The 22,965-nt window shown below is 53.2% G+C and overlaps 1 protein-coding gene across 1 annotated transcript in view; it reads left to right on the plus strand.

The window, feature by feature from the left end:
* Positions 1–1,843: 1,843 nt before the first annotated feature.
* PRKCG (protein kinase C gamma) overlaps positions 1,844–22,965 on the plus strand; it is a 26,110-nt gene continuing 4,988 nt past the window's right edge. Inside the window, exons 1-14 of the mRNA XM_025368705.1 lie at positions 1,844–2,348; positions 2,847–2,878; positions 3,840–3,922; positions 10,095–10,206; positions 10,343–10,474; positions 11,809–11,965; positions 12,639–12,773; positions 13,132–13,219; positions 13,506–13,535; positions 17,731–17,883; positions 18,213–18,401; positions 19,944–20,035; positions 20,130–20,192; positions 20,323–20,461. Of these exons, the coding sequence (XP_025224490.1) occupies positions 2,179–2,348; positions 2,847–2,878; positions 3,840–3,922; positions 10,095–10,206; positions 10,343–10,474; positions 11,809–11,965; positions 12,639–12,773; positions 13,132–13,219; positions 13,506–13,535; positions 17,731–17,883; positions 18,213–18,401; positions 19,944–20,035; positions 20,130–20,192; positions 20,323–20,461 (1,575 nt within the window). The 5' untranslated portion in view covers positions 1,844–2,178. The remainder of the gene's footprint in view (positions 2,349–2,846; positions 2,879–3,839; positions 3,923–10,094; positions 10,207–10,342; positions 10,475–11,808; positions 11,966–12,638; positions 12,774–13,131; positions 13,220–13,505; positions 13,536–17,730; positions 17,884–18,212; positions 18,402–19,943; positions 20,036–20,129; positions 20,193–20,322; positions 20,462–22,965) is intronic.

The following is a 22,965-nucleotide window of genomic DNA, read 5'->3' on the forward strand; positions in this document are numbered from 1 at the left end:
GACTGAATCACAGATACACAGGGAGCGAGGGAGAGACCTCAGAGATGGAGAGAGGCTCACAGGGCCAGATAGACACATGGAGTGGGTCAGAGAAGGGGACAGAGAGAAACAGAGACACAGACACAGAAGAGGGAAGAGGGAGAGAGACTGAATCACAGAGACACAGAGAGGGAAGTCTCTAGAGCCCCTCAAGAGAGATTCAGAGAGCCAGAGACAGAGATTCAGCGAGCCAGAGACACAGAGAGATCATAGAGACATAGAGAGAGATTCAGAGAGCCTATATTACGGATTCACAGAGCCAAAGAGACAAACAGAGGATTCATAGAGCCACAGACACAGAGAGATTCGGAGAGTCAGAGACATCGAAAAAGATTCATAGAGCCAGAGACACAGAGAGATTCAGAGTCAGAGAGACATAGAGAGACATTCATAGAGCTAGAGACACAGAGAGATTCAGAGTTAGAGAGACATGGAGAGACATTCATAGAGCCAGAGACACAGAGAGATTCAGAATTAGAGAGACATTCATAGAGCGAGAGACACAGAGAGTTAGAGAGACATAGAGACATTCATAGAGACAGAGACACAGAGAGATTCAGAGAATCAGAGAGATAAATAGATTCAGAGAGCCAGAGACACAGAGAGAGTGAATCACAGACACAGAGGGACGGGGAGATCCCCAGAAGGAGATTCACAGAGCCAGAGAGACAAACAGAGATTGGGTCAGAGAGAAAGGGACAGAGACAGAGATAGACAGAGAAGACAGAAGGGAGAGAGACTGAGTCATAGACAGGAGAGAGACCCCCCTAGCGTCAGAGAGAGAGAGATCAGCAGAGCCAGAGAGGGTCAGGCACAGAGAAACAGATGGAACCAGAGAGATATCGGAAGAGACAAACAAAACCAGAGACGAGTTGCAGAGCCGGAGGAAGGGAGAGAGACAGAGACAAAGGCATTTATAAAGACAGGGGTGGAGGTGAGGAGAGAGAGGGAGAGACAGGGGCAAGCATTTAGAGAGTGACCCCCAGAGAGGAAGACAGAGATGAACTCCCAAAGAGATCAAGTCGCAGAGGGAGGGAGAGACAGAGTCGCAGCCTTAGAGAGAAGAGAGATTTACAGAGCCAGAGAGACAAATAAAGACAGGGAAAGGAACAGACTCAGGGAGACAGGGGTGGAAGAATTTATCAGACATAGAGGGAGAAACAGAGGGAGACTGACTCACAGTCAGACAGACCAAGACTCCGAGAAGGACCACGACACCAAGACCCAGAGATGGCGACAGATACAGATGGAGACACACAGCCGAGGAAAGAGACATAGAAAGAAATAGAAACAGCATTTCTCGGAGACAGGGAAAAGAAAACAGATCCACTGAGAGGCAGAAAGAGAGACACGTCGAGAAAGGTCGCTCCAGGAATAGAGGGAGAGGGACAGAGGTCACAAGAAAAATACTCGCGGGCAGAGAGAGCCACACAAATAATGGAGAAGCCAAGGGGAGAAATAAAGACTCAGCCGGCATCAGAGAAGGCGAGAACCCCAGCAGCCTCCCTGTCCACTGCTGGACCCCTAGCGTGGAGCATAAAGTTTGTTGAAGGAAGGAGAGGGGCAGGGTCAGACACAGGGACCCCAGGGCGCCCACAGGACACACGAGGCACCCTAGTGGGGGAGGAACACGGGGCAGGATGACAGATTGCAGGGTAGTGGGGGGGAGCCAGGCTCAGAGGATGCCCCTCCCTCCAGCCAGCCCCCGGAGTGGGTGTGTGCACGTGTAGGGGGCAGGGAGGGAGGACATTTGTCCCGTGTCTCCGGGAGGGGAGCGCCTTTAAGCCGAAACCCCGCCCTCTCTGTCGTCCTGGCAACGCCTCCCCCTACCCGGGGCTCCCACATTTCAGCAGGTGCCGGAGCTGGAGCTCCCACCGCCGCCGCCCGTGCCTCCGGCTCCCGGCGCCGTGCCTTTGGCTCTTCCTCCCCACTCGCCCGCTCCCCCTGGGGGAGCCGGCGCACCCGGGGGTGCCGCTCCCTGCCTGGCGCGCTCCGCACCTGGAGGTGCCTTGCCCCTCTCCTACCCACCTCGGAATTTCCCTGTGGCTCCTTTGATCCTTCGAGTCTCCGGCTCCTTTCCCTTCCACCTGTTTCCCCCAAGAAAGGCAGGATCCTGGTCCCTGCTACGTGTCTGGGGCCATGGCTGGTCTGGGCCCCGGCGGAGGCGATTCAGAGGGGGGACCCCGGCCCCTGTTTTGCAGAAAGGGGGCTCTGAGGCAGAAGGTGGTCCACGAAGTCAAGAGCCACAAGTTCACCGCTCGCTTCTTCAAGCAGCCCACCTTCTGCAGCCACTGCACCGACTTCATCTGGTGAGGGAAGGGGGCTAGGGGACTGGGGGAGGAGGGGACTAGGGGTGCAGACCCCTGTCACGCCGACCCCTGTGGAAGGAAGAAGGAGGGGGCTGTAGCCCCGACTCCCAGGTTCTAGGATGGCCGGGGAACGCTGGGAGCCTCGACTCCTGGGTTTGAGGGAGGAGGAGGCTGGTTCCTGGAGTCCTGGGTCTGAGGGAGGAGGAGGCTGGAGGACGGAGGTCCTGGAGTCTTGGGTATGAGGGAGGAAGGGGCTGGGGGGCTGGGAGCCTGGATTCCTGGGTCTGAAGGAGGAAGAAACCGGGGGCTGAACTCCGGTCTAAGGGAAGAAGGGCTGGGGGCCAAAATTCCTGGGTTCTAGAAAGAGGAGGCGGCCGGGGCTTGGACACCTGGGCCCTGCGGGAGGAGGGTCAGAGACCGCAGGCCCCCTGTGGCTCGCAGAGGTCGGGGGTCCAGGTACCCCTTTCTGCACTGACCTAGGATCCCTGACTTTTCCAGGGGTATCGGAAAGCAAGGCCTGCAATGTCAAGGTAAGAACTGGGGACCAGGGCTCCTGGGACCCTCAGGCGGGTGGAGGCTGGGCCCTCACAGCTGAGGCTGCTTGACACACGTGTTCTCTGGTCCCCAGAGAGGCGCGGGGGAGCCCGGGGCGGGGGGTGTGGCAGACACACAGCCTGTGGTGGGGAGGGAGCTCTGATGGTGGGGCCACCGCGGAGGTGGTGCTGGGGGCCCCTCCCTCGGCCGGCTCCAGGTGGGGACAGATATTTGGAGAATCTGTTGCCATGGGAACAGGGAGATTTGGAAAAGGGGAGCTGAAGGGGGGAAGGGGGAGGGGGCTGGAGATGCAAAGTCAGAGCCCCCCCCCACCCCAGACTGCTGTCGCCATGACAACACCAGCCGTCCTAGGCAGGGGCAGGCCGGGTGGGGTCACCGATGGGCGAGTGGGGGCCGGGCGGGGCCGGCAGTTCTGGGGGGCGGGAGAGGGGGGCGAGTCCTTGAGCACCAGCTGCCACTGCTGAGAACAGAGTGAGTCAGGGTGGGGGGCGGGCCGGCACAGCGCCCCCAGACTCACTTCTGCCCAAGTTGCTGCTTCCTGGGCTGCGTCTGAAGATATTTCGGTTTTTGCTCTTTGAATCTGTCTGCCTCTCTCCTCGCTTTCTGATCTCGGTCCGTGGGCCTGTGCCTGTTTGTCAATGGGATCTTATTTTCTTTCTCTCTTTTTCCATCTCCCTTCCCTGGGCTCTGTGCTCTGTGTCTCTCTGTGAGTCTCTGCGTCTCTGTTTCTGCCTCTGAACCTATCTCTTGGGTTTCTGTCTCCTGCTTCTCTCTCTGGCCTCCGATTTTCTCTCTGTTGGACTCTCTGTGTTGAGATCCCTCTTTCTGGTTTTCTCTGTTTCCGAGTTCTGCTCTCTCTTTCCAATTTTCTGTCCGCTGGGGTCTCCCTCTGGATCGATCCATGCCTCCATCTGTGTCTATGATTTTCACCTTTAGTCTGCAGCTTTGTGGTTCATCGACGATGCCACGAATTTGTGACCTTCGAGTGTCCAGGCGCTGGGAAGGGCCCCCAGACGGACGTGAGTGCCCGGACACCTGGTTCTCCTCCTCGGGCCGCGCCCCCGCCCTCACCCCCTCGGCGTCCGTCCCAATTTCTCCTGCTATTTTTATGGCTGGGAGGGGAGGGGGGCTGGAGAGATAGGGGGAGCTATTTGGCCCAGATTCCTTGCCCTTGGCCTGGAAAGGGGGAATGCGAGGGGGACTGACAGGCTGGGGACACAGGTGGGGGACAGAGAGGAGGCCGGGGTGAGGAGACTGAAGATGGGTACTGCTGGGGGTGGGCTGTGATCCAGGGATGAAGGGATTTAAAAATTGAGAGCTGAGGAGCACACAGAGAAAAATACCAATGCAGGTGCGGAGATCCCAACATAAGACAGAGGCAATCTCAGGAACAGGAACAGAGTCACAGAAAAAGACAGAGACCCAGGAGAGATTGAAGATGAGGCAGAGAGAGAGACGGAGCAGAGAAAGAACCAGGGAGAAAGAGGGGAATTTGGAGGCACCAAAAGATGGACAGAGAAAATCCAAGAGACGGAGACAAAGACACCTGGAGAGAGAGACTAAAATAGAAAATGGTGGATACAGACAACAGCTTAGGAGATGCTGAGAAGAGACCCAGGGAAGTCCCACAGTACACTTGCACACATGTGCGTGCATGTACAGATGCCCCTGTCATCACAGATGTGCAGCACGCAGAGACACACAGCCTCTCCCCAAACCCTCTCTCCATCAGAGGCTCACAAGACCAGTCAACCCTGAGTGCCCATCCCCGTTCTCTTTTCTGCTTTATCTCTGAGCCTCAGTTTCCTCCCCTATAAAATGGGGCTGATGATCTAGCATTGACCAACAGAACTGTCTACAGTGACGGAAGCATTCTGTACATGCACTGTCCAATAGGCAGCCACCAGCTCCATGTAGCCAGTGAGCACTTGAAACAGGGCGACTGTGGCTGAGGAATAGAAATTCCATTTCATGTCATTTGAATTGACTTACGTTTATTTTTTTTTTAATTTTTATTTTTTGAGATGGAGTCTTGCTCTGTTGCCCAAGCTGGAGTGCAGTGGCGCAGTCTCGACTCAATGCCACCTCCGTTCCCTGGGTTCAAGCGATTCTCCTGCCTCAGTCTCCTGAGTAGCTGGGACTACAGGCACGCGCCGCCACGCCCGGCTAATTTTTTTGTTTTTTTAGTAGAGATGGGGTTTCACCATGTTGGCCAGGCTGGTCTCGAATTCCTAACCTCATGATCCACCCACCTCAGCCTCCCAAAGGGCTGGGATTATAGGTGTGAGCCACCGCGCCTGGCCACATTGACTTAAATTTAAACAGCCACATGTAGTTAGTGGCCACCGAGTGGGACAGCACACATCTGGACATTTCCTGGCTTATTTTGAAGTCGGGTGGGTTCAGAGTTTCGCCCAGGGTTTGACACAAGATTGGAGACAGTTTTATGATGTACAGATGGAGAGGCAGAGAGAGAGAGAGATCCACAGAAGTCCATGAGGCGTTTTACCAGCTTATCAGCCGAAAATAACAGAAGTCTACATAGAAGATGTGACTTCATAGAACATATATTGAACACCACTGTCTACCAGCACGTGTATGTGATTGATGACCCGCCTCATTCACTCACCTCCGCCACCAACACCAGACTAAGTCTGATGTATCCAGTCCTCGTTGGGTACACTCATCAAGATTTTTCTGGTTTTTCGCCTGTAATCCCAGCTACTCAGAGGCTGAGGCAGAATTGCTTGAACCTGAGTGGCGGAGGTTGCAGTGAGCCAAGATCACGCCACTGCACTCCAGCCTGGGCGACAGAGCAAGACTTTGTCTCAGAAAAAAGAAAAAAGATTTTTTTGTTTTTGTTTTTTGTTTGCTTTTGGGGTATTTTTTAGATGGAGTTTCACTCTGTCGCCCAGGCTGGAGTGCACTGGTGCGATCTCGGCTCACTGAAACCTCCACCTCCCAGGTTCAAGCGAGTCTCATGCCTCAGTTTCCCGAGGAGCTAGGACTAGAACAGGCATGTGCCACCATGCCCGGCTCATTTTTATATTTTCAGTAGAGACAGGGTTTCACCATGTTGGCCAAGCTGGTCTTGAACTCCTGACCTCAGGTGATCCACCCACCTTGGCCTCCCAAACTGCTGCGATTACAGGCATGAGCCACTGCACCCAGCTGATTTTTGTGGTTTTTTGAGACAGGGTCCTGCTCTGTCACCTAGACTGGAGTACAGTGATGGGATCATAGCTCACTGCAGCCTTGAATTCTCCAGGCTCAAGTTCTCCTCCTGCCCCAGCTTCCCAAGTTGCTGGGACTACAGGCACAAACCACAATGCCTAGCTAATTTAAAAAAATGTTTTTGTAGAGATGGAGTCTCACTCACTATATTGCCCAGGCTGGTCTTCAACTCCTGGTCTCACTCGATCCTCCTGCCTCAGCCTCCCAAAATGATGGGATTACAGGCATGAGCCACTGCACCTGGCCTCAAGTATTTTATATACAGTATAGGATTGGATCCACACAACAGCTCATGTGGTTAAGTTAGATATTCTTCCTGTCCCTCTCTGGTTTGAATCCCAGCTCCACCACTGTTGGTTCTGTGACATTTCCTGAGTTAATTTACCTCTCTGCACTTCTTGAATCCCTTGTCTGTAAAGTGGAGATAATAATTATGCTCACTGGCCGGGCGCGGTGGCTCAAGCCTGTAATCCCAGCACTTTGGGAGGCCGAGACGGGCGGATCACGAGGTCAGGAGATCGAGACCATCCTGGCTAACACGATGAAACCCCGTCTCTACTAAAAAATACAAAAAACAGCCGGGCGCGGTGGCTCAAGCCTGTAATCCCAGCACTTTGGGAGGCTGAGACGGGCGGATCACGAGGTCAGGAGATCGAGACCATCCTGGCTAACATGGTGAAACCCCGTCTCTACTAAAAAATACAAAAAACTAGCCGGGCGAGGTGGCGGGCGCCTGTAGTCCCAGCTACTCAGGAGGCTGAGGCAGGAGAATGGCGTGAACCCGGGAGGCGGAGCTTGCAGTGAGCTGAGATCTGGCCACTGCACTCCAGCCTGGGTGACAGAGCGAGACTCCGTCTCAAAAAAAAAAAAAAAAAAAAAAAAAAAAAAAAAAAAAAAAAAATTATGCTCACTATGGATTGGTTTGAAGATTTAGTGAGTCAGACATTTGGGATGGTCTCTGACACATAGCAAGAGCCAAAATATTATCTTTTGTTATTGTTAAAATTATTATTATGACCAATGAGGAAACAAGTGAATAGTGAGGAGGAGATCTTTCCTCTGCAGCACTTGGTTTTTTTGTTTGTTTTGTTGTTTTACTATTGAGACAGGGTCTCACTCTGTTGCCCAGGCTGGAGTGCAATGTGCGATCACTGCTCACTGCAGCCTTGACCTCCGGGGTTCAAGTGATTCATTGCCAGCAGTTGATCTTCTTAAAAGTAACATGCAGGCCATGCGCAGTGGCTCATGCCTGTAATCCCAGCACTTTGGGAGGTCGAGGCGGGCGGATTACCTGAGGTCGAGAGTTCGAGTTCAGCCTGACCAACATGGAGAAACCCCGTCTCTACTAAAAATACAAAATTAGCTGGGCGTGGTGGTGCTCACCTGTAATCCCAGCTACTCAGGAGGCTGACGCATGAGAATCACTTGAACCCAGGAGGCGGAGGTTGCGGTGAGCTGAGATTGTGCCACTGCACTCCAGCCTGGGCAGCAAGAGCAAAAGTCTGTCTCAAAAAAAACAAACAAAAAAAACAAAGCAAGGTAACATGCCTCGGCCAGGCACGGTGGCTCACGCCTGTCATCCCAACTCTTTGGGAGGCTGAGGCAGGTGGATCATGAGGTCAGGAGATTGAGACCATCCTGGCTGACATGGTGAAACCCCATCTCTACTAAAAATACAAAACATTAGCCGGGCTTGGTGGCATAAGCCTGTAGTCCCAGCTACTTGGGAGGCTGAGGCAGGAGTATCGCTTGAACCTGGGAGGCAGAGGTTGCAGTGAGCGGTGATCACACCACTGCACTCCAGTCTGGGTGACAGAGTGAGACTCCATCTCAAAAAAAAAAGAACATGGATCAAGAGCTTAGGATGTGCTAAGGGTTTGGCAAGTATGATTTCATTTAGTCCTCAGGGAGGGCACATGGCCCCACTTTTCAGACGGTAAACCTGAGGCTTTGAAAAGGGGCATGCATGGTGAGGCCACCTAGCTGGGTAGGGGGTAGAGGCAAGATTTGAACTCTGATGTATGTAACCAGGGCCTCCGTGCTGTCTCCTTTTTAACAGCGACGTTCACTTTTGAGAATAAGAACAGCAGCCTCTGTCTGTGGATGGCTTGTGTGTCAGGCACCCTGCTGAGAGCCTTCATACACAGCATCTTATTTAGTGCGGCAGGAACCCTTTGAGTTAGGGTCAGTGGAAGACATTTAGAAGCTCAGCACATTGAAAGGGATCCTGGAAACTGCCAACACCCTCCTCTACCCAAATATATATTCAAACTAGAAACCCCGCTAACATAAATGAAAATCCAAGAATGGCCTAAATTTTCACCCTGTGATAATCCTTTTAATGGATTCTTAGAATCAAGTTATTTAACAAGCAGATATTGTCCCAGGGGTAGAGGATGGCAGGGGAGAAGGAGAAGCTTCACTGATGTCCTGCATTCGTGTTTAAGGGACTCTGGAAATTTAGCATTGCTTCAAAATATAGATTATTTATTTCCACTTGACAGAGGAGGATGCTGAGGCTCAAAATTAGGAAGGAACTTGCCCCAAATCACACAACTGAGAAGTGGCCTAGCTCTTACTTAAATTCAGGGCTATGTAGGAACTGCAATAAAATCCCTAATAATAACCACAGAAAGAGTAATAGTATTGGGAGCGCCTAACATGGTAGGCACAGCTGTGTTTTATACACCAATTATTTTATTTAGGCCTGCTGGGTTCCTGTTATAACTGAGGGGTCATGTTCTCTATTCCACCTGGAGCTCAGAGAAAGCATACCATATGGACACTGGCAGAAGCTGCCAGTGAATGAGCTGGGGTTCAGGGTGGCCCACAAGTCCTCAAATACTAACTTGTGGGAGTTGGGGGGATGGGAACTATGGGATGTTGGAAGCTCCTGCCTCCTTCACGTTCTGCCTGGATACCATTTTGTCAGCGAGGCCTCCCCACCACACACTGTTTTTTTTTTTTTTTTTTTTTGAGACGGAGTCTGGCTCTGTCGCCCAGGCTGGAGTGCAGTGGCCGGATCTCAGCTCACTGCAAGCTCCGCCTCCCGGGTTTACGCCATTCTCCTGCCTCAGCCTCCCGAGTAGCTGGGACTACAGGCGCCCGCCGCCTCGCCCGGCTAGTTTTTTGTATTTTTTAGTAGAGACGGGGTTTCACCGTGTTCGCCAGGATGGTCTCGATCTCCTGACCTCGTGATCCGCCCGTCTCGGCCTCCCAAAGTGCTGGGATTACAGGCTTGAGCCACCGCGCCCGGCCCACACACTGTTTATTTTGTTTTGGTTTGGTTTTTTGAGCCAGAATCTTGCTCTGTCGCCCAGGCTGGAGTGCAGTGGCACAATCTTGGCTCACTGCAACCTCGGCCTCCTGGATTCAAGCGATTCTCATGCCACAGCCTCCTGAGTAGCTGGGATTACAGGCGTGCACCACCATGTCCGCCTAATTTTTGTATTTTTAGTAGAGACAGGGTTTTGCCATGTTGCCCAGCCTGGTCCCGAACTCCTGAGCTCAAGGCAATCCGCCCACCTCAGCCTCCCAAAGTGCTGGGATTACAGGCATGAACTACCACGCCCGGCCAGGACCACCGTATTTAAAATTTCAATCCCCCAACTTCTGGTGGTCCGCATCCCTGCCTCATTTTTCTCCAGAGCACCCATTACCAACCATCAAACTATATGTTTTATTTATTTACCATGTTTACATTCTGTCTCCCTCCACTAGGAAGTAAACTCCATGTGACAAAGGGGTTTTTTTTTCATTTGTTTAATGCTGGGTCCCCACACCAAGAACGGTTCCTGGCACACAGCAGGTGTTCAATGATTATTGGTACATGGAGAGAAAAAGATGGAGTCTCAGGATGACCTAGAGAGTAAGGCAGGAGGAAAAGATAAAAGGGCCCCTCCCCTGGGGTTTTAGGACCCTCCCAACGCCCCCTAAGCCAGTCTTCTCTGCTCCCAGGACCCCCGGAACAAGCACAAGTTCCGCCTGCATAGCTACAGCAGCCCTACCTTCTGCGACCACTGTGGCTCCCTCCTGTACGGGCTTGTGCACCAGGGCATGAAATGCTCCTGTGAGTGAACTGGGCGTTGCCAGGGCCCTTCCAAAGCGCCCGGTCTGGGTTCTAGGAAATGCCCGGGATGGGGTGGGGGGTGGAGGCTTGGCTTGGGGGCGGGGCCTGAGGTGCTACCCGCAGCTTTCTCCCGCAGGCTGCGAGATGAACGTGCACCGGCGCTGTGTGCGTAGCGTGCCCTCCCTGTGCGGTGTGGACCACACCGAACGCCGCGGGCGCCTGCAGCTGGAGATCCGGGCTCCCACTGCAGATGAGATCCACATAACGGGTGAGGTCCAGCCCCCTCGCCTTGCCCCGCCCCTCCCCCAAGTGTGAGGCGAGGCTGACCCAAGGCACTTGTGCTGGCCCAGCCCCACCCCAAAGATGGGGCCACGCCTCTCTCAATAGTCACGCCTACACTTCCGACCCCACCCCAAAGGCCGAGCACACCCCGCCACGCCCCTTTTGGCTCAAAGCTCCGCCACCAGCCTGGCGTCTTGCAATTTTCAGCGCCTGTTAATGACTTTGACTTTCTTTGTTTTTTTTGAGGGGGGCAGAGTTTCGCTCTTGTTGCCCAAGCTGGAGCTGCGATCTCGGCTCACTGCAACCTCCGCCTCCGGGGTTCAAGCGATTCTCCTGCCTCAGCCTCCCGAGTAGCTGGGATTGCAGGCGCCCGCCACCATGCCCTGCTAAGTTTTTGTATTTTTATTAGAAACAGGGTTTCACCATGTTAGCCAGGCTGGTCTCGAACTCCTGACTTCAGGTGATCTGCTCGCCTCGGCCTCCCAAAGTGCTGGGATTACAGGCGTGAGCCACCGCATCTGGCCAATGGCTTTCTTTCTTGTTTTTGTTTTATGTTTATTAAGACGGAATCTTGCTCTGTCGTCCAGGCTGGAGTGCAGTGGTGCAATCTTGGCTCACTGCAACCTCTGCCTCCCAGGTTCAAGGGATTCTCCTGCCTCAACCTTCCGAGTAACTGGGATTACAGGTGCCCGCCACCACATCTGGCTATTTTTGTTGTTGTTGTTGTTTTTTGAGACGGGATCTCACTCTGTTGCCCAGGCTGGAGTGCAGTAGGGCGATCTCGGCTCACTGCAGCCTCCGCCTCTCAGATTCAAGCAATTCTCCTGCCTCAGCCTCCTGAGTAGCTGGGACTACTGGTGTGTGTCACTGTGCCCAGCTAATTTTTGTATTTTTAGTAGAGACGGGGTTTCACCATGCTGGCCAGGCTGGTCTCGAACTCCTGACCTGAGGTGATCTGTCTGCCTCGGCCTCCCAAAGTGCTGGGATTACAGGTGTGAGACACTGCGCCCAGCAATGGCTTTCTGGGTATAAGCATCTTGAGAAGGGTGAGTACCTGGTTCTGAGGTAGGCTGAGGTTCAGTATTGGTGACATGGCCAGGGTCCAAACTCTGGTTCCTAATGGAGAGAAGGGCTCTGGTCTGATTTCGGGGTCACTGTTTGGGGAAAGGGCTCTATGCCCTGTCTTCTGGGTACTGGAGAGGTAAGAAGTCATGAGAAATGAGACTGAGAGCTTGGAACTCTTGACTGCTGACTGGAGGAGGGCTGGGAGCCCCTTCCTGGATCTCTAACCCATCACGCTCTTCCTCACTTCCCATTTAGTTGGCGAGGCCCGTAACCTTATTCCTATGGACCCCAATGGTCTCTCTGATCCCTATGTGAAACTGAAGCTCATCCCAGACCCTCGGAACCTGACGAAACAGAAAACCCGAACGGTGAAAGCCACGCTAAATCCTGTGTGGAATGAGACCTTTGTGTTGTGAGTCTGGGGTGCAGGGAAGGCAATGATAGCTGACAGAGAATGATCTGAGGGTCCTAGTGGCCCCCAGAGAGCAGCTGATGGGAGGGGTTAGGATAGAGGGAACCCAGAAAAGGGCAGAAGATGATGGTGGGAAAAAGGAATAGAGCGATTGAGGGAGTGGAATGGAGATACAGAAACAGAGACAGCCAAACCACTGTATAATTAGTCTCCGTTGAAGCCCCCCAACTTTAGAGTTAGACAGAGATGAGAGAGAGAAGAGAGAGCCTCAGATGAGGCAGAAACCCAAAGTGAGACACAGAGGGAGAGGGAGGGGAGAAGACGAGGGATGGCAGGGAGACAGAGGTCAGCTGACAGAAAGACAGTGACAGAGACCCAGAGAGGAGAGAAAGGTACAGAGACTCAGAGAGAGAGATCTCGAGAGACAAGAGACAGGGATGGGAAGGGCGGAGAATGCAGGAAGAAGGGAGGGAAGAGCTCTCTGGGTTTACTTCAGGCCCCAAAGCCCTAGCTGGGGAGAGAGCCCCACTGGGAAGGTCAGAGGTCGGAGACAGACAAAGCAGGAGAGGAACCCCAGCTGGCTGGGTTTGCCCCCACCTCTAGCACCAAGGATGGGGAACCGAAGGGAGCCATGAGCTTGGTCCCGCACCCCATTCACCCCACCTTCCTGCAGCAACCTGAAGCCTGGGGATGTGGAGCGCCGGCTCAGCGTGGAGGTGTGGGACTGGGACCGGACCTCCCGCAACGACTTCATGGGTGCCATGTCCTTTGGTGTCTCAGAGCTGCTCAAGGCGCCAGTGGATGGCTGGTGAGGAGCAGGGCTGGGGCCTGGGGATGGAGCGCAATATTACCATCTCCATCTGTGTGTGGTCTCTCTCCTCCAGGCCACTGTCCTTCCCTACACCTCCCAGCGCGCGCGCGCACACACACACACACACACACACACACACACACACACACCCCTCTCTCTCTCTCTCTCTCTCTGTATCTCTTCTTCTCTCCTTCTCACCTCCCTTTCTCCCTCTCCCTCTCTTTTTATCTCACTCTTTCTCTCTTCCATCTCTGTGTCTGTCTCTCTGTGTCTCTTTCCTCCCTTCCAATGTCTTTGCCTCTCCCATGGGTGCCCCGTCCCCGCTGTCCGCCTCTGGTCTCCGTCTGTATGTCAGGTACAAGTTACTGAACCAGGAGGAGGGCGAGTATTACAATGTGCCGGTGGCCGATGCTGACAACTGCAGCCTCCTCCAGAAGTTTGAGGTACCCAGACCCCGGCTTCCTCAGGGGAGCCCAGCCCAGCCTCCCATAGTTCAGAGCTGGCCTTTCCTTCCACCCCTGAGTGCCTGCTGGTCCTGGGACTACAGTTCCCAGAAGACCCTAGGACTCCCTCCTCTGCTCTTCTAGGGGACTCGAGCCCCAGGGTCTGTTGGGAATTATAGTTCCTATCCATTGCCATGGCTTGAGGGTACTAGGGGCCACCAGCCCCTGCTCTAGGGCGATCCCTTGCCTCTCTTGGGACCCTGACTCTCTCTTTCTTTTCTCCCAGGCTTGTAACTACCCCCTGGAATTGTATGAGGTGAGTAGAACAACCAAGGCGTTGAATGGAGGCAGTTTCAGCCTGCGTGTCTGATTTCTTATCCCTCCTCTGACTTCTGTCTTCAATTCTACACACACGAGTTGAGCACACATTTGCGCTAGGTCTGTCTTGTGCTTGCTGAATAATCCAGGATCCAGAGGTGAATCTGACCCTCAAGCAACTCCCCAAGGTAGGGACACAGTCACAGATACTTAAAATACAGGAAGATGTGCTAAATTAGAGGTAGCCCGGGGCACTGAAGAGGCCTAGAGGAGGCATTAACGCAGCCTCGGGGAGGGTGGTCAGGGAGAACTTCCCTGAGGAGGTGACACCTGAGTTGATATTCTTGAGGTGTTTTTCTTTTTTGGAGTCGGAGTCCCGCTCTATCACCCAGGGTGTAGTGCAATGGTGCAATCTCGGCTCACTGCAACCTCCACCTCCCAGGTTCAAGCAACTCCCTTGCCTCAGCCTCCTGAGTAGCTGGGATTACAGGTGACCGCCACCACACCCGGCTAAGTTTTTTGTATTTTTAGTAGAGACGGGATTTCACCATGTTGGCCAGGCTGACCTCAAACTCCTGACCTCAGGTGATCCGCCTGCCTTGGCCTCCCAAAGCGCTGGGATTACAGGCGTGAGCCATGCCCAGCCGATTCTTGAGTTTTAAAAAATCTATCAAGCATGATGACCTTAATCTCTCCATTCATTCATTCACTCATCGAATACCTTTTTTTTTTTTTTTTTTTTTTGAGACAGAGTCTCACTTCATCACCCAGGCTGAAGTGCAGTAGTGCAGTCTCAGCTCACTGCAACCTCTGCCTCCCAGATTCAAGTGATTCTCCTGCCTCAGCCTCCTGAGTAACTGGGATTTCAGGAGCGCACCACCACACCTGGCTAATTTTTGTATTTTTAGCAGAGATGGGGTTTCAACAGGTTGACCAGGCTGGTCTCGAACTCCTGACCTCAAGTGATCCGCCCACCTTGGCCTCCCAAAGTGCTGAGATTAGAGGCGTGAGCAACCACACCCAGACGAATACCCATTTTCTTTTTTTTTTTTTTTTTTGAGACAGAGTCTCGCTCTGTCGCCCAGGCTGGAGTGCAGTGGCCGGATCTCAGCTCACTGCAAGCTCCACCTCCCGGGTTCACGCCATTCTCCTGCCTCAGCCTCCCGAGTAGCTGGGACTACAGGCGCCCGCCACCTCGCCCGGCTAGTTTTTTGTATTTTTCAGTAGAGACGGGGTTTCACCGTGTTAGCCAGGATGGTCTCGATCTCCTGACCTCGTGATCCACCCGTCTCGGCCTCCCAAAGTGCTGAGATTACAGGCTTGAGCCACCGCGCCCGGTCACGAATACCCATTTTCTAGGGTGTCATAAGCCAGACCCTGTTCTGGGAATAGAATCAGGCCATTCCCTGGGGGAGCTCTTCTTCTAGTGGAGGACAAAGTTACAAACCCAGACATTCACAACCAGGAGCAATGCTGCTGTAATGGAGATAGCCTCAGGCACTGGGGCGTCCCTGGCACAGCCTGAGTCAGAGGAAGCTTCCCAGAGAGGTGAGACCTGGTGGAAGGGCGGGATTTCCCAAAGGAGAGACCAGATTTTCAGGCAGAAGGAAGTAATGCTCTCTCCCTCATTTACCCTTTCAAAAAATACAGAGCGTCTCTGTGTGCAAGGCGTGGCTCTACTCACTGGGGATATAGAGAGAGCAGGGAAAGAACTAACAAAAAAAAAAGTTCCTTTCCTCATGGGATTTACACCGGGAGGAAGACATCAAACAAAATATATAAGCATATGATAGGCCGGGCGCCGTGGCTCATGTCTGTGATCCCAGCACTTGGGAGGCCAAGGCAGGCAGATCACTGAGGTCAGGAGTTTGAGACCAGCCTGGCCAACATGGCAAAACCCCATCTCTACTAAAAATACAAAAATTAGCCGAGTGTGGTGGTAGGTGCCTGTAATTCCAGCTACTCAGGAGGCTGAGGCAGGAGAATTGCTGGATTCCGGGAAGCGGAGGTTGTAGTGAGCCAAGATTGCTCCACTGCAGTCCAGCCTGGGTGATAGAGGGAGACACTGTCCCCCCCCCCCAAAAAAAAAAAAAGACAAGAATCTTCAAGATTCAACAACAGCAACTACATGCTATAGTCTTCCCTGGACTCTTACAGAAACTTTCCCCAGAGTTTTAAATGTTCTCTGTAGGGGTTCATCTGCATCAGAATTCCTAGAGTGCTTGCTTTTAAAAGCATATTTCCCGGCCTTTCTGCAGACCTACTGAGTGAGGGTCTCTCTGATGCCTCAAATGTCTGCATACTAAATTAATTCCTCAGGTGATCCTTTTGCAAAGTTAAGTTTGAGAACAGGCTCTGCAGGAGACAAGGGTACCAGCGGGAGGAAATTCTGAGCCAAAGAGGTAGAGTCTTTTGAGATCAGCGGGGATGATCCTCCCGTGCAAACCCAAGAAACCCAGCAGGGCAGACGGTGGGCAAAGGCCTAGAGGCAGGGAGTGTGTGCCTGTTGTGGTTCACAGTGCTCTCCCACAGTTCAGCAGGCACCACTTAATATTACCAGTGAACACCAACTATGTGCCAAACCTTGAGCTAGGTACGGGGCTAACAACACAGCAAACAGAAACAGCCATTATTATTATTATTATTATTATTATTATTCTGTATTTATTTACTTGAGACAGAGTCTCGCTGTGTCGCCCAGTCTGGAATGCAGTAGCGCGATCTCGGCTCACTGCAACCTCCGCCTCCTGGGTTCAAGCGATTCTCCTGCCTCGGCTTCCCAAGTAGCTGGGACTACAGGCATGTGTCACCATGTCCTACTAATTTTTATATTTCTAGTAGAGATGGGGCTTCGCCATGTTGGCCAGGCTGGTCTTGAACTCCTGACCTCAGGTGATCTGCCCACCTCAGCCTCCCAAAGTGCTGGGATTACAGGCGTGAGCCACCGCACCTGGCCCTCAACAAATATTTATGTAGCCTCAATGATGTAGGCAGAGTTACTGTGTCTTAGCGAACAAAGCAGACCCCTGCCTTAGGGAGCTCACAGGCAGAAAGCAGATAGTCACACAGATAGATGTAAATTACTAAGAATAAAAGTGCCAGGAAGGTGCTGTCCATGGTGACCAAGGGGTGGTAAGAGACGCATCTGACCCAGTTTAAAAAGTCAGGCGTGGCCTCTATGAAGTGATGCTTGAGTCAAGGTCTAAAGGGTGTTTGGGAGGCAACTAGGAGGGAAGGGGAGGGGAAAGCTTTACAGAAAGACCTGACAGCATATCCAGAGGCCCCGAGGAGGGAGGGAGGACAGCGTGTGTCAGGCCAGGGTGGCTAGATCATGGAGCCCCCAGGAGAGAGAAGAACAACCTGCAGGGTCAGTCACAGCCTGGCTCTGCAAGTCACATGGAACAAAATCTTAACACAGACAGAGCAGTTAAAGGGTTTACAAGCATAGGGGAGACATGACCTGGTTTATTTATTTTTAAATTGGCTCCTGTGCCTGCTGAGTAGAGAATGCATTTGAAAGGGCAGCTGTCCATGTGGAGGGACAAGTGTGGAAGCTGTGACAGCAGCTTAGTGGTGGGCCCCCTCCCTGGAGGGCCAAGGCAGGAAAAGGTAGAGAAGGGACCTTAGCTGAAAGCCAGGAGTGCTCCCTGGACTGGCAGCACCCATGTCACCCAGAAGCTTTTTACGCATACCAATTCTCAGGTCCCATCCCAGATTTATAGAGTTAGAAAATCTGGCATTGGGACCGAGCAATCTGTTTTACCAAACCCTCTAGGCGATTCCGGCTTAGAGGCTAAGAGCAACCAGACTCTAGAGCTGAACTGCTTGGGTTTCGTTTCTAGCTCTGCTCTTTACCTGCTGTGTGACTTGGGGCAAGTTACTTAACGTCTCTGTGCTAATTTCCTCTTCTGTAAAATGGAAACGATAGCAGGGTTTTCTGGAGATAGCATATAAGCCATCTACTTAAAAAAAAAAAGAGAGAGAGAGATCTAAGTGTTTGTTAAATAATAAATAAACCCTCCAGGCTATGAGAGTCAGAGAAAATTAAGCCAAGGATGGAGTAGGAGGGTGACCATTTTCCTCTCTAGCTAGTCTCATCCTTTTCTTTCTTGGATGCTGTCTCTCTTGGGGGCATCTCCTTATCGCTGTATAAGGTCTAACTGCCTCTGGCACTGTCTTTCTCCTTTCCACAGCGGGTGCGGATGGGCCCCTCTTCCTCTCCCATCCCCTCCCCTTCCCCTAGTCCCACCGACCCCAAGCGCTGCTTCTTCGGGGCAAGCCCAGGACGTCTGCACATCTCTGACTTCAGCTTCCTCATGGTTCTAGGAAAAGGCAGTTTTGGGAAGGTTGGATTCCTGGGGTTCCGGGGGAAAGGGAGGATGTCTGCGGGGAGGTCAGATTTCTGGTTCTTAGGGAGGAAGTAGGGGTGGGAAGACACTGGGCTCCTGCATCTTCAAATATTGTTAGGCTGGGCCGTTCAGGTTCCTGGAGAGGAGAGGTTTACAGATGCGGACACTCTTCCTGAGGGGCGGGCGGCAAGTCAGGGCTGTCAGTCCCTTAAGAGATGGAGGGAGGACCTGGGATCCCGTTTCCCTGCGTCCCTGAAAGGAAGGGGGCAGGTCCTGTACCACTGGGTTCCCAACATGGACTGGCCCTTTTGGAACTGTGTGCATAGGTGATGCTGGCCGAGCGCAGGGGCTCTGATGAGCTCTACGCCATCAAAATCCTGAAAAAGGACGTGATCGTCCAGGACGACGACGTGGACTGCACGCTGGTGGAGAAACGCGTGCTGGCGCTGGGGGGCCGGGGTCCTGGCGGCCGGCCCCACTTCCTCACCCAACTCCACTCCACCTTCCAGACCCCGGTAAGGATGGAGGGGGCGGAGGCTGGCCTCGGGGCCCTGCCTCATCCAGTTCTGGACAGATCCGGCATCTGCGTTGGGATTCTGAGTTTAGGGCGAGGCAACAGAACCTTGTACTCTCTGAGTGGGCGAGGCCAGGAGGATGGGCTCCTCAGGGGGCGTGGCCAGGGAGGGGGCTCCTCGGGGGCCAGGCGGAAGGGCCCCTCGAGGGGCGTGGCCAGGTGGAGGGGTCCTCGTTGGGCGTGGTCAGGCGGAGGGACTCATCGGGGGCGTGGCCAGGCGGAGGGACTCATCGGAGGGCGTGGCCAGGCGGAGGGCTCCTCGCGGGGCGTGGTGAGGCGGTTGAAATCTTTCGGGGGGTTTGGAGGGCGGACTTTGTCAGGCGATGCATCATTAATAGGCGTGGCCAGGCAGATGACATTATGAATGAGCGTATCCAGGCAGGTAGATTCTTTGGGGGGCGTGGCCGGGCGGATGAGCTCCTAGGGGGCGTGGCCAGGCGGTGAGTTCCTCGGGGGCGTGGCCAGGTGGATGGATCCTGCGAAGGTGAAGCGGTTGAGCTCCTTGGGGGCGTGGCCAGCTGGATGGGCTGCTGGGGGGAGTGGCCAGCTGCCTGTTTCCCTGGGGAGCTTGGTCTTAATTGGGTGTAGCCAGTGCCCTGGAATTTTGAGCAAAGGAGCACAGTGGAGGAAAGTGCGTTCCTAGTGGGCCTGCCCAGAATTGGGCTCCGAGTGACGGGGTCATCACTTTTCGATTCTGACTGAAGGACACATCAGAAACAGGGCATTTCCCTAGGATTGCGACGTAAGGGCGAGAGTCAGAACCTGCAGGATTTTGAGAGGGCGTGACTTTACTTCCAGGGACTCTGAGTGAACGTGGCTAGCTACCTGGATTAAAATTTATATGTGAGCAACTTTGATTCCTTTTTTTTTTTTTCCCCGAGACGTATTTTCGCTCTTGTCCCCCAGGCTGGAGTGCAATGGCGCAATCTTGGCTCACTGCAACCTCCACCTCCCGGATTTAAGCAATTCTGTCGATTACAGGCATCCGCCACTGCGCCTGGCTAATTTTTGGTATTTTTAGTAGAGACGGGGTTTCACCAGGTTGGTCAAGCTGGTCTCGAACTCCTGACCTCAGGTGATCCACACGCTTCGGCCTCCCAAAGTGCTAGGATTACAGGTGTGAACCACCACACCCGGCCGCAACTCTGAGTCTTGGTATGAAGCCAGAATTGCATATGTGTGTGAGTGGCTGTGGAAAGAGATTTTGGTGTCCCCAGATTTCGAGCGAAAGGTGGGCTTCAGTCTTCATTCTGAGAAGGCGGGGCCAGAACAGGTGGTCTGATAGCTGGGGGTGGTCTGGCGGGTGGAGATTCTGAGGTAGCAGGGTTAGCACCTTAGGGCCCTTCCAGGGATGTGGCTAGGTGCTCTGATTTCTGGTTGGGTGCATCCGGAACCTTCCACATCTGTCCTGAGTGATCAGGAAAGAACTTCTCCTACCCCAGGTAGATGAGTCCCGCCTCTAAGCCCATGCACTCCTCCGCAGGACCGCCTGTATTTCGTGATGGAGTACGTCACCGGGGGAGACTTGATGTACCACATTCAACAGCTGGGCAAGTTTAAGGAGCCCCATGCAGCGTGAGTCTCGGCCAACAGAGAAGGGACGGGGTGGCGGAAGGGGGCAGGGTCCAGCCACTGACCCTCTGACGTCCTCACCCACCCCGTCCTCCAGGTTCTACGCAGCAGAAATCGCCATCGGCCTCTTCTTCCTTCACAATCAGGGCATCATCTACAGGTGAGCAGCCTCAGGACTTTCCACGGAGGAAATCACGCCCCTGGAAGGGAAGGGATTTGAATATGCGGCTCCAGACTGCTGAACTCAACCCTTCTTGCAATTCCTACCCTACCCGCCCCGCTTCGTCCAGGGACCTGAAGCTGGACAATGTGATGCTGGATGCTGAGGGACACATCAAGATCACTGACTTCGGCATGTGTAAGGAGAACGTCTTCCCCGGGACGACAACCCGCACCTTCTGCGGGACCCCGGACTACATAGCCCCGGAGGTAACCCCAACCCTGCTGGTCTGGCCACGCTTTGAGATCCCTTAGAGGGTGTGGCTGATGGTCCAGTATTCATCGCGGGGGGAGGCCTGACCCTCGGGCCTTGTCGTGCGTTGTGGCCTTCTTACCCAGCCAGGCGTTCCTCCAGCCTCCAGCACAGGTGAGCTTGTGCACTGAGCCTGCCAGGTGGGCCCAGCTGGGTCTCTAAATAGGTAAGGTGGGCGGCACCTGTGGGTGAACGTTCCAGGAGAGTGGGACCAGCTTGTAGGAATTCCGAGTAGGGCCTGATCCTGGACCCTTCTGACAAGGTGCAAGCGATTTCTAGTGTACTCTGAGTGGGTGTGGCCTGTCCCCTGCCAACACTGAACATGTCCGGACTATGTCCTGAATACTCTTACCTGGGCAGGGCTCTCCCTGGAGTATTCCGTTGGATGGAAGCTTATTTCCTAAGTGTTGTACGTGGTTCTCTGATCTAAGTGGGTTGGACTTCTGTGCTGCATTTTTTAAGAGGGCAGGATCAGTCAGGCGCGATGGCTCACACCTGTAATCCCAGCACTTTGGGAGGCTGAGGCGGGTGGATCACTTGAGGTCAGGAGTTTGAGACAAGCCTGACTAACATGGTGAAACCCCGTCTCTACTAAAAATACAAAAATTAGCCAGGCGTGGTGGTGAGTGCTTGTAATCCCAACTGCTTGGGAGGCTGAGGCAGGAGAATTGCTTGAACTCGGGAGGTGGAGGTTGCAGTGAACTGAGATCACACCACTGCACTCCAGTCTGGGCAACAGAGTGAGACCCTGTCTCAAAAAAAAAAAAAAAAAAAAAAAAAGAGAGAACACAAAAGAAAAAGGGCAGGGTGAGATCCCTAAGGTTCTGGGACAGCAGATGCTGTCCTATGAGTATTTTAATTTTAAGTGGGTGGGGTATTATCTGACTTTGTTAAAGGGGAGGGGCTGATGTTCTGAAGGTACATATAGATGGATAAAGCACATGCCTATAGTCCCAGCTACTTGGGAGGACGTGCCTGACTTGTGCCCAAATAATCAATGTCAGTGATCACAAAACCTGGCTGGCAATCAGAATCATCTGTAGAAAATTTGAAAACTGAGGCCAGGCATGGTAGCTCATGCCTGTAATCCCAGCACTTTGGGAAGCTGAGGCAGGCGGATCAGTTGAGGTCAGGAGTTCAAGACCAGCGTAGCCAACATGGTGAAACTCTGTCTCTACTAAAAATACAAAAATTAGCTGGATGTGGTGATGTGTGCCTGTCATCCCAGCTACTCAGGAGGCTGAGGCAGGAGAATCACTTGAACCCAGGAGGTGGAGGTTACAGTGAGCCAAGATTGCACCACTGCACTGCAGCCTGGGCTACAGAGTGAGACTCCATCTCAAAAAGGAAAAAAGAAAAGAAAATTTGAAAACTACACACATAGCCGGGCATGATGGCTAACGCCTATAATCCCAGCACTTTGGGAGGCTGAGGCGGGTGGATCATGAGGTCAGGAGTTCAAGACCAGACTGGCCAACATGGTGAAACCCTGTCTCTACTAAATACAAAAATTAGCGGGGCGTGGTGGCGGATGCCTGTAATCCCAGCTATTCAGGAGGCTGAGGCAGGAGAATTCCTTGAAACCAGGAGGCGGAGGTTGCAGCAAGCTGAGATCCTGCCACTGCACTCCAGCCTGGGTGACAGAGCAAGACTCTGTCTCAAAGAAAAGAAGAAAAAGAAAAAAACAAAAACAAAAACTACACACATATTCCTGACTCTGACACAAATATTCTAGGTGGTTGCAACTAGTGACTTGGACCTTAGGTAGTGTTTCTATTTGAGGCCAAATGAATGTTTGAAGTAGGTATGCTTTGTTTCCAGAATATTCCAAAAGGTAGATCCCTGGCCAGAATATTCAGAGTGGAGGCTGGGCGTGGTGGCTCACTCCTATAATCTCAGCACTTTGGGAGGCTGAGGCAGATAGATTGCTTGAGTCCGGGAGTTGAGACCACCTGGGTAATATAGTGAGGTCCTCTCTCCACTAAAAGTGCAAAAATTAGCCAGATGTGGTGGTGCACACCTGTAGCCCACCTACTTGGGAGGCTGAGGTAGAAGAATTACCTGAGTCTGGGAAGTTGAGGCTGCAGTGAGCTGTGATCACACCACTGCACTCTAGCCTGGGCAACAGAGTGAGATCCTGTCGAAAAAACAAAATGAAACAAAAAATCACCTGACAAGCCGGGCGCGGTGGCTCACACCTGTAATCCCAGCACGTTGGGAGGCTGAGGCGGGCGGATCACGACGTCAGGAGATTGAGACCATCCTGGCTAACACGGTGAAACCCCGTCTCTACTAAAAGTACAAAAAAATTAGCTGGGAGTGGTGGCAGGCGCCTGTAGTCCCAGCTACTGGGGAGGCTGAGGCAGGAGAATCACTTGAACCCGGGAGGCGGAGGTTGCAGTGAGCTGAGATCGCGCCACTGAACTCCAGCCTGGGCGACAGAGCGAGACTTCATCTCAAA

The sequence above is a fragment of the Theropithecus gelada genome, chromosome 19 (genome assembly GCF_003255815.1).
Source record: "Theropithecus gelada isolate Dixy chromosome 19, Tgel_1.0, whole genome shotgun sequence".
Classification (NCBI taxonomy): domain Eukaryota; kingdom Metazoa; phylum Chordata; class Mammalia; order Primates; family Cercopithecidae; genus Theropithecus; species Theropithecus gelada.